The following is an 11594-nucleotide window of genomic DNA, read 5'->3' on the forward strand; positions in this document are numbered from 1 at the left end:
ATATCAAGTTAAACGATCCTGAATTCTAAGGCAGCCCCCTAGAGGTTGTCATCAAGTGGTATCAGAGCTAATTTAGCTTGAAGGATGTCAAGTCCAAAGAGAACTCCTACAATTTCACCAAGGTCAGACTCTATGACCATGAGACTTCAAAACATGATGGATGCCCAATTCCAAACTCTTCAACAACAATTGGAGGAGTTGAGGATCCATTATGATAGAAGGCTGGATGAACAAAATCATGGTAATCATAACCATGAAAGAAGAAGAAGGAGGCCTAGGAGAGAGGAGAGGCCGAGATATGAGGATAGGCACAATTCTTCAAGTGTCTATGATAGTGAAAGGAGACATGGAAGTTGTGGCCATGATGGAATAAACCGTGGCCACGGAAGGAGACATGGAGATCACAACCATGGCAGCCCTGGCCGTGGTTATGCTAGTCCAATCCGTGGACATAGAAGTCAAAGAGAGGGTGCAAATAGAAGCCCAAACCGTGAGCATAGAGGAGATCTGGATGGTGTTAAGATCAAAGTCCCTACTTTCTTCGGGATGAGTGATCCAGAAGCATATTTAGCATGGGAATTGAAGATGGAACAAGTCTTCAATTGTCACAACTATTCAGAGGCAAAGAAAGTCAAGGTGGCAGCCCTTGAATTTCAAAAGTATGCAATGGTTTGGTGGGATCAACACCAAAAGGACATAGTGAGATGTGGGGATGTAGCCATTGATACATGGGCTGAAATGAAGAGAGCAATGAGAAGGAGGTTTGTACCTCATTCTTACAATAGAGATGTGCATAACAAGCTACAAAGGCTCACTCAAGGGTCCCAAACAGTAGATGAATATTTCAAAGCCATGGAATTAGCCTTGCTTAGGTCCAACCTCAATGAGGACCGTGAAGCAACAATGGCTAGGTTTCTTCATGGGTTGAATCCAGAAATCCAAGATGTGGTGGAATTGCAGCCATATGTGGAGTTAGATGACTTGGTTCAGAAAGCCATCAAAGTGGAGCAGCAAATTAAGAGGAAGAAGTCTAAGTACTCCTCTAGTACGTCAAAATCCCACTCTTGGAGAGATGAGCAAAAAAGGGAGAGCCCTAAGGCCAAGGAGGCCGTGGGCAGCCACAAAACCACCCAACCAGCCATGGAGACCAATGGGAAGACTAGAAACGTGAAGTGTTTCAAGTGTCTTGGCCATGGTCACATTGCCTCTCAATGTCCTACAAAAAGGACAATGGTGATCACTAATGGTGTCGTTGAGTCCCAATCCGAACCATCTAGTGGAGAGGAGTGTGATGATGATACATCCATGTTTAATTGTGATATTTTGATGATGAAGAGGCTCTTGGGCAGCCAAGTTAAGAGGCATGAAGAAAGCCAAAAATACAACCTATTTCACTCAAGATGTTTGGTCCAAGGCAAGGTATGCATGTTGATCATTGATGGAGGTAGCTGCACTAATGTGGTTAGCCAAAGGCTAGTGTCAAAGCTAGACCTTGAAACTAAACCACATCCCTCCCCTTACAAACTCCAATGGTTAAGTGATGTGGGTGAGTTGGTTGTGGATAGACAAGTCATGGTACCCTTCTCCATAGGGCAGTACCATGATGATGTCTTATGTAATGTGGCTCCTATGGTAGCTAGCCATATGTTGTTGGGGAGACCATGGCAATATGAAAATAACACTAGCCATAATGGTTTCACCAACAAGGTCTCATTTATGCACCATGGTCACATGGTGGTGTTAGCCCCTCAGAGCCCTAAACAAGTCCATGAGGACCAAAAGAGGCTAAGGGCAAAGATTGAAGAAGAAAGGAAGGAAAGTGAGGCAAAAGCCAAGCCCATGGCCAAACCTACACTTGACATTGTTCCTACTCCCAAGGCTGAAATTTTTTCTACACTTAGCCATTCTTTGAAAGATCATGGCAAGGATAGGAAAAAGGATAAGAATGAAGGCAATTCGAGGACGAATTCATTTGAAGAGGGAGGGGATGATGTAAACCCTCCTAGGGCAGCCTTTGATTCCAAGGGCAAGATAAGTCATGATGGTCCTACAACTAGGGCCAAAGCCAAGGCAGGGATCCTTAAAGTCTCAAAGGACACAATTGACCCAGGAGAGGGTATGTGAGGAGGACATTTATGTCCTTAGGTCACTTTATACTTAGGTTTATTTTATTTTCATTGATTCAAATAAATGAGATTGCATTCTCATATAGTCTTAGGTTTATTTTCATTCAAGTATTTTTAATATTTAATTCATGTAATATGGGTTGGGATTTATTTGTAACATGGTCCATATTTCGTGACCAACTAACACTTTATCTCTAAGGCAAACAAGGAGATAAGGCATGGAGGGAAAACGAATTTAAAAGAAGATAGGTTTGTTTTAGAAATTTGAATTCGAACTTGAATTTCAATTTGAATTTGAAAGAATATAGATTTGAATTGGAATTTGAAAGAAGATAGATTTGAATTTGAATTCAAGGGTATATGGCACACGTTTTCAAACTTGGAGATAAAGAGAAGATTATATGAAGATTAAAGAGAGATTAATCAATCTCCCAAAGATGCACACGGCTAGAAACAAGGAAAGAAGATAGGAAGCTCAATCTTTTAAGGTGCACAAGGCTATAAAATAGGGAATCCTAATCTCATCTCCAACCAACAACAAATCAGATTGGATTCAAATTAAATATGATTAGTTCCTCAAGATGAAGTCAAATTGATCAAGTCTCTTCCTTCTCCTCAACAAATTCGGCCAACCATCCACCAAAACCGAATTACACTCAAGACTAAGTCAAACAAGCAATTCAGCTCAACCAATTGATATTACTTAGGATTTTATTTTTATGTTTATTAGAAGATAATTTGATTTCTATCTTCTATTTTATCTATTCAGCCAAGGCAACTTTGCCTATTTATAGTTTGATCAAATCATTAATAAAGGTTAAGTTTTATTTTGAGTAAATTTGAATTGTTTTAGTTGAGAGCACTTCTCCTAAACCTAGGTTGGCCGTGGCCACCACCATACTTGTTCTTATCAAGCATCCTTGCTTGTGGCGAACCCCATAGCTTATCAAGCAGCATTGCTTGTGGCGCTCCTCACCTTCCATTCTTTTCCACCTTCACCTTCATCCTACAAACCATACACAAACCCTAGCCTAATTATACATCCCAAACCGAAGTTCTAAGGCAACCCTCTAGAGGTTGTCATCACATACTGACTTGGTCGTCAGAAAACTTTTTCAGGTATCCCACCCAGAGGCGGAACATGTAAAAGGCAGGTGGGGGCAACTGCCCCCCCTAAATTTTTAGTTTTTATTTTATTAAAGTAATGTTTTTTTTACCTCTTTACCTATAGCAATATATCCTATGATGTTTCATGTGTCACGGGTTATGGTTGAGTATTTAATTATTAAACTCTTAAATTATAAAAAGTGATATATATAATGACATATTTTTGGAAAAGCATATGTACATCACTTCATCCACCCAAATGACGTCTTTATGGAAATACACATTTATAGATTATAAATAAATATAGTATAACATGTGTTATCCTTCAAAAAATTATACATAGTTGATAAAAAAATCTTACATATATAGATGTTGATGTTGCTTATAATAATATGATTTCATTTAAGTTAGTAACTATTTTACATTTGATCAAAGATGTTATGTATGTATTGATAATATATACACTAATGATGCTTATAATTTATTTAATATTTATAAGATATGTATTTTTGTCAAAAATCTATTATGTGAATTTCAATTAGCAACAAAAGATTAGTTTGAGATATCAATTTCAAAGTTTTGTTGTTTTGTCGTTAGTCATTCAAGTTTGAAAAATTCTCAATCATAACAAAAACAAATTCTCAATCATAACAAAAAAAAATTTCAATCATATGTCGTTAGTCATATATTGTTTCATCTTATTTTAGCTATTATGGTTTAGTTACTACATAAATATCATTTTCAGCAAACAAAAATAACCAAACAAAATTATGTAGTAAGATAGAATATAAATTTCTTGTAAATTATATAGTAATTTATATTGAAAAGGAAATAACTGAAAATTTTATTAGATATGATCTTTCATATTCATCGTTACTCAATTAATTTTAGTAATAAAATTGTAGTTAAATATTGTTGCCCCCTCTAAAATTTAGATCAAGATCCGCCACTGATCTCATCGGCGGGTCCAAGTCTACATCCATCCAAATACCAGAAGAACTTTTGTCCGGACCTCATGTCCAACCAACCCTATCAACCACAAAAGAATAGTAATGTTTTTCTTTATTGAATAATTTTTTAATACTGGTTATTTAATTAAATTAAAATTGTTGATAATCAAAAGTTTTCTAACATCATGTTAATAACCGAATAGTCAAATGAGCATTGGTTCCAGGACATTTAAAAGAATACTCTTTTCAATTTTTTTATTATTTTTGTTATTTTGAAAATTTTATAAATATAAGTGAGACAAATCTGAGTGTTTGACAAATTGAAATATGAAAGGTCATGAGTTTACAGTTACATAGAAAAATTGATTTGAATTATAAGAGGTAATGAACAAACAATAATAAGTACCTTAATGCAGATAAATATGTTCTTATATGGGGAATTTGTTCAATTGAGTCTTTATTCAAATAAAAATAAATTCTAATTATAACCTTGAAAAACAGTTGCTTTAACATTTTGCGTAGAATCAAGATTTGGTGACGGGAAAATAGATATACTCAACCTATAAGGGGAGCATATCTGTTGTCCCATAAAGTGTGTCATTTCATGTGTACTATTTGTGATTGGTTGAAAAAATATATTTCAATTAAAATTTTAATAATTAATTATTTTTTCTGACCAATTACAAACAGTGACACATGGAGTGAAACAGCAGATGTCCACCCAACTAGGAGTCAGATTTGGCTTATTTTGAGCTGTATTGAGGGTAGGACCTTTTTCTTCTGTATAGTTTTTTCTCCAACAAAACAAATTTAGAGTCTATTCGATACTCTAACATATATATTCGATAAAACTTTACCTTTACTGGGAAAATACTTCTCTAACATGGTAAAAATCTTAGAAATAGACATACATGAAAAATGTGTCCTTAGTTTTCACCCAAAAATTTAATGATTGCCAACATAACTATTACAATTATGTTTCTTTAATTTCCACTTGTGTAAACACTGTTCTAACATAAGCTGAAAACATGCTAATTGTGTCATACGCTATGACAATTAACAAATCGCAAGGTCAATCACTAGAGAGTATAGGGTTATATTTACCTAGATCAGTATTCAGTCATGGTCAGTTGTAGGTAGTTGTTTCAAGAGTACAGAGCAAAAATGGATTGAAAATATTGATACATGACAAGGATAGTAAACCATTGAAGAAAACGACAAATGTCGTTTATAAAGAAGTTTTCCAAAATCTTTAACAGGTATTCTATAACTTATTTTACATTATGTTTGAAATACTTATTTCTAACTAATTTTTTTTAAAATTCAATATCATACTGTACAACAACACTACATCAACAATCAGATATATACAAAGCAAGGTTTAGGAGTTAATCTTTACTTATATTCTCCTTTTAAAAAAAATATCTAAATTCATTCAACTTTTTCTAACATGCTTCTTTTCTTTAACATTACAGATCCAATACATTGTACCACAATCTTTACATTAGTATTGTTTTACTATAAAACATGTTTTACTAAGTATTTCTCAATGATATTTCATTTAGCAAGTTATGTAATCACTATTTAATTAAATTCAAGCAATACATATTATTACCCGTGCGTACACGGGTCTCCTACTAGTTTAATCTAAACCAACAAATCTAGTTTGGGTAATCAAAAGTTTAAACAATTTTGGTCATAAATAAATAGGCAAGCAAGTTTTCATTACATCTGATCCATTAGAATGCAGCATCTACCTAATCAGAGGAAGAACCAGATACTCTATACCTGATAAACAAAGATGTAAAACCTAAATGCAACCAACTTACAACGCTGTCAATTACATCCTATGGTGACAGATATCAGATAACTAATTCGGAAACAATCGTAGGATAATAGAGAGCACTGTAAACATTAAATAAACAGCCCGGCTGTTAAATGTTGTCAGCAAGACTTGAGCGTACACAATTGCGAGCTGATCATCAACTTAACTATCGGGCAATGATATGTTAATGTCAGTTGCTGATTTTCCTGAGTCTGGCATTGCTAGTGTGTTAACCCAGTTTTCTCTTCTAAATGTGGAGGGTGGATTAAGGCTCGAGTTAAGGTTTCCCGAATTTTGCAGTACATGTCCAACCATGGCATCCTCTTTTTCAGCATTAGTTGGGGGTGGTGCAGAAGACACAGCAATGGCTTGAGTAACAGCAGTCGGTGCATAATCAGGTTTCGACTTCTTCGGTTTCTGATCTTGCCAGTTGCTTGGTAAAAAACTCCCTACCACCACCTGATGTAAAAGAGGACATGCATAACTCATCTAAGTGACCCTTCAATTCAGAAAGAAACTTCTAAGTAAATTTGTATTAGAAGCTACACTACAGCATTTGCCTTGTGTCCTTGTTAAGGGATGCAAGCCAGGCTCTTTCGATTCTTTATTCTTATTTCTCAACCTTATATTGTTTTGAGATAACTATAAGATAATTGGGTTCATTTTTCAAGCAGATAGGTACAGATACACTAATTCATTATTCAGTATATCATAAGTGGAAAGGATAAAGAGATGCTTACTTGCACCGGACCAGCAGCTACAAGAAGACCAGCAACACCTCCACCTACAACACGACCATCAGGGCTTACCAGCGAGACGCTCATCCCACCCGACCTGCTTCTTGTTTCTTGATTACCCGTAGGCATGAATGATCCAGATAATGACAGTATCTCAAAACGACCCTACAACAAAGAGGGGAAGATTTGTTTTTAGAAAAAATGAAATGGTAGATACTATAGCACAATATCAATAAGGAAAATAGCTATATCTCACAAATTTCACACATCAATTTTTACACTGATTAACGATGAACAGATTAATGGTTAATAATGTCGATGATTTTTATGTAGACTAACATGCACCTCCTCAATAATTTTTCAAACACCAATATTATGAGAGGTTAATAAAGAGAGCCTTCAATGGCATATTTATATATATATTCAGGTATGGCATCAGTACTTGTAAAACAAATGCGTCAGGTATAGGATTATTTTTTTAACATTAATAAATAACTTCAAAGCTTTCACCAAATATATATAAAACACAAGAGATTGGTGTTTGCACAGCCATCCATTCTCTGCCTCTAGTTGAGTATCACAGGCTGTTTCCTTAGGCCACAAGAATAGCAGACTAGCGGACCCACTCTCTGCTGGCTTTATTTTTTTTAATAAATATGTCTTTGAAACATCATTTCTTCAGCATTAGCCGAGTACGAGGCTCCCACCTAGTAGGGTCTAGGGAGAGTAAATGTACGCAACCTACCCCAGCAAGCAGTAAGGTTGTTTCCAGGATTTGAACTTATGACCTAATGGTCAATAACCAGCAAGCTTACCATTGTGCCTAGACTCATCCTCTTTTTCAGCATTAGCTGTAATAAACAAAAAAAACATTTGAACCATTCAACTTTGTGGACTGGTACTGGGTCAACCAGTTCTTCCAGTTTTCAACAACTATTGAAATATGCAATTTATATATGCCGTGACAGGACTGGCCATGTAAATTATTCTTGTTCTAACCGGATCAACTAGCTGCACAATTCAATTTTCAGAACTATATTATAAATATTGGCAATCGTATTACTATTGCCTTCTCCAACATTTATATTCATACAATCATACTTTTAGTTAAAGCAATCAATAATGCATACAAGAGCAAACAGAAGCAACAGAAACTCATAGCAAATATATGAAGGCCAAGAAACTTCAGGCTCACTCTTAAACTTCAAAAACATTTCTGACCGAAAATAAAACTAAACAACAACAAAAAATGCATCCATTGTGAAAGAGAAATAAAGGTCAATCTGAAACCAACTAGGAAATAGGCACAAGGTAGGGTGAAAGTTTCATTCATATATGCCTATTAAGCAAAGTTTCAAGTTTACGACTAGTGCAACTTAAACTTAACAAAGTGTTTTTCATTATACTTCAGTTTCAATTGAATTTAGGTAGGACAGAAACTTCAAAGAAATTAAGGGTTAATGCATGTTTATTAAAATAGCATCAAAATATACTTGTAGAAAGGGAAAGTTCGGAAAACGAAATAAATAAACTAATCAATGACAAGATTTACTTCTTCACCTCATAGGTCAAAGTACCACCAGATGAATCAGGTTGACGAAGTGTAACATTTGAAATGAAACCATTAGCAGACAAGATGCATATAGCTCGAGGACCTCGTTGCGAAAAGGATATAACCTCCATTGTAATGTCCTGTAACAACCAAAGTGTAAATAATATTATTCAACTACTATGGAAGGTAGCATCATAAAATATATTGCAGATCTAGAGCCAGTATATCAGATTTTTTAGACATACACCATTGGCTATCATACCAAACAACTTCTCAACTAACCGTGTGAATGTTGAGATCATCCGAAACTCAAAACCAAGGAAACATTTAAAATTGCGTCAATTTGCAATTTGTTAATCGTGTAATCATAAAACCAGTTCTCGTCAATCTCAATACCCACTTCAACTTTTTCCGTATTTGATGATTTCAAGAATTTTACAGATTTAATTATTAACATTTATGAGGAAGACAACCAAATTGACATTAAGTGAGCATACATGCTAAAATATGACCAGTTAGGAACACAACCAAAAATATACATATAGCATTAGAAACTAATAGACTATGATAACGAAATCGAAAAAGGTTAATACATATGCTAACAAAGAATTTCATAAAACTTCCAACTATTTTCAACTATCATAAACCCTTGTCCTGCCCCCCTTGAATCATACCTTGCCCGCATTGACAGTGATGATATGTGTCATAAAGTTTGTACTGCCAGAGTATGCATTAAAGTCACCTACAAAGTTACCAACAATACAAATTAACCAAACTGAGTTGAAACACAGGAAGTATGCAAGAGTATCTATATACGCAGTCATATATTTTTCCATGGACACATGAATTGTCATTGCAATTTTAAACAAAAAAAACTAACTTGTGACATTTTGCAGGAAAAAGTAAACATTCATTATTCACAATACTCCCCTAAATATTAATAAATGGTATTTTTAAATAATTATGCAAGAAAAAAAAAACACTTTATTTGAAATTTCATTTTGCAATGATCTTTCCTTACAAGAAAAAATCGAAACAATGAAATTATCCACAGTTTCAACAAGCCCGTAAAGTTTCCTTCAAAAGTTGATGGCTTTCCGGAAACTGTCCACACTCCACAGTTTCAACTTTCAACTAGCCTGTGAAATGTTACCTTGAAAAGTGGACGGCTTCAAGAAAACTTTCCACACTCCACAGTTTCAAAATGGGAACAACCAATTTTTCTGTAGAAAATGATTACTTCAATAGCTATTAAAAAATTAGGAGTTTTTTCATCAGTTTACAGAAAATAGTTCAGAAGTTTGAAAGGAAAGCAAACTCAAAGAAGCAAGTAATTTCACTATCAAAAACAGAAGCATAGTTCAAACTTCACCAAAGGGAACAGAATAACAACGAAATGGAAGTCATTTGATAAACCATACTAATGAGTACTGACTAATGACACACATAGTTTTCCAATGTACTGAGAATGCAACATTGCAACATAACCATTAGCGTCAAAGACGCATTACCTGGATGATCAAGCCCATTTTTGTTCGACTGCTTGTATTCCGTTCCCCGTGGCTTTCCCCGCTTCCCTGATGAAAAGTCATTATAATGTAGACCTGAAGATGAGATTGGCATTGGTGACAACGCTGTACCATTAACGGACCCATCTGGCCCATATTTCCTAGGTCTGCCGCGTTTCTTCTTAACTGCTGTTCCATCCAACCCCACACTCAATGGTGAGACAACCAATGCAGTGGTGGGCACAGTCGCAGCCGCAGCTGCTGCTGCATCAGTGGCATGAACCTGATTTGGAGCTTCACTCCTTGGTGCTACATGATAAGCTGATGGAGCTTCAGCTCCTATCACTGTAACACCAGAACTTATGCCTTCTCTTGCTTCCATGCATATATTTATCTCTAAGTCCAGAGTCTATATAAACAAAACACCTACAACATCAGAAATCAATAACCAATCAGAAAACAAAGTTCAAAGTGTGATAGAAAAGCACAGTGTAAAATAAGAACACATCAAAGGATCTCATCTCACAAATGAAGAAGGCTAAGAAAAGACTCAAACTTTGTAATTACATAAAGCTATTTCCATATATCAAGATACATTTGGAACTTTAGCTATGCCTAAAATCCAGAAAAATCACAGAAATATGGGGTCGGTGAAGAATAATAGGTTCATTAAAAAATGCAGTATTTTTTATCAAAGTTAACTTCTTTCTCTCTGAATTATGAACATGATTTATACTAGAGCATTATGGCATTGCTCGATCCATATACCCGACTCCACCTAGTGGGATAAAATCTTTGTAGTTGTTGTTGTAAATTCTTTCTCTCTGTTCTCATTTCTGAAAGATGAGTACTTGCTCAGTTTTCAGATTCTGGAACCAAAATTTACCTCAAAACAAAGGGATGAAAAGAAAACATATTAACCATAAAAATTAGCAAATAGTACAATTTTATAAGATTTTTGCCCCCCAAAAAAACCAACTTGATTCAGAAATTTCTGAAAAAGAATATTTTTTAGGGAAAAAGACCATGCATTTACTCAAAATATTTTATATTCCAAACACACCATTTTATGAAAGCAGAAAAATAAACAACACTCCTTTGCATTCTTGTTCAGACCCAACATTTTCTTAAACATTATAAAGACAGAAAGCTGAAACCAAGGGAGAAAACTATTAATAAAAAACAAAAAAAACAACAGCAATAACAATAACAGAATTTTCTAAACATAGATGTTTGTATTCTTTATTTATGGAAAAACATATCAACATCAAAGGTTGTGTTTATGGATATTCTTCAGAATGCAAAGATCATGGAATATTTTTCAGTTCAACAAGAACTTAACTACTTCACTCACCCAACAAAGTGGAAATAAAAAATATGAAAAATAAAAATAATCAACAAAGAAAAACTATTTGTTGAAGAAATTCAAAGCATCTTACAAATTTCAGAAGGTGGAAAAAATCTGTTGGTTAATTTATTTTCCAAAGCTGATTGAAATTGAAAGTTGAAAAGGAGAAAATGGTAAGCTCAAAATAAAAGCTACTGTTACAAATTTACAATTAATTTCATAATTTAAAATATATTAATGAGGGAGAAAAAACCAAGGATAAAGAATCATTATATATGAAAACATAAAGTGTGTTTTAAATATTAAAAGATTTTATTTTATTTTATTTGAATATAAATTGCTAAAACCGATAAATACAATTTGGTTAAGAATAATTTGACGTCCGTGATGAGTGGTAATAAAAGAGTTGTTTTTATTTTTTTTTTAAGTGAGATTGGTGAA

At 34.4% G+C, this 11594-nt stretch overlaps 1 protein-coding gene across 2 annotated transcripts; it reads right to left on the reverse strand.

The window, feature by feature from the left end:
• Positions 6090-11352, reverse strand: LOC109348125 (AT-hook motif nuclear-localized protein 1-like). Of its 2 annotated transcripts, none has more exons than XM_019588375.1 (6): positions 11245-11352; positions 9902-10214; positions 8972-9039; positions 8306-8437; positions 6749-6910; positions 6090-6467 (listed from the first exon to the last, which is right to left on the reverse strand). In XM_019588375.1, exons 2-6 carry the CDS (start codon positions 10185-10187, stop codon positions 6171-6173), a joined length of 945 nt encoding a protein of 314 aa, XP_019443920.1. In that variant the 5' UTR covers positions 10188-10214; positions 11245-11352; the 3' UTR covers positions 6090-6170. The 2 variants fall into 2 exon arrangements, with proteins under 2 accessions (XP_019443920.1, XP_019443911.1); XM_019588366.1 differs by having other exon boundaries at positions 9809-10214.

Source organism: Lupinus angustifolius, chromosome LG01 (genome assembly GCF_001865875.1).
Source record: "Lupinus angustifolius cultivar Tanjil chromosome LG01, LupAngTanjil_v1.0, whole genome shotgun sequence".
Lineage (NCBI taxonomy): Eukaryota > Viridiplantae > Streptophyta > Magnoliopsida > Fabales > Fabaceae > Lupinus > Lupinus angustifolius.

Excerpts from the sequence above, each read along its gene's own strand:
- LOC109348125 (XM_019588366.1), bottom strand. The coding sequence starts at position 10,187 with ATGGAAGCAAGAGAAGGCATAAGTTCTGGTGTTACAGTGATAGGAGCT. Across the intron at positions 9,040-9,808 it reads AAATGGGCTTGATCATCCAG|GTGACTTTAATGCATACTCT; the intron begins GTAATGCGTCTT and ends GTAACTTTGTAG. Across the intron at positions 8,438-8,971 it reads TCACTGTCAATGCGGGCAAG|GACATTACAATGGAGGTTAT; the intron begins GTATGATTCAAG and ends TGGTTGTTACAG.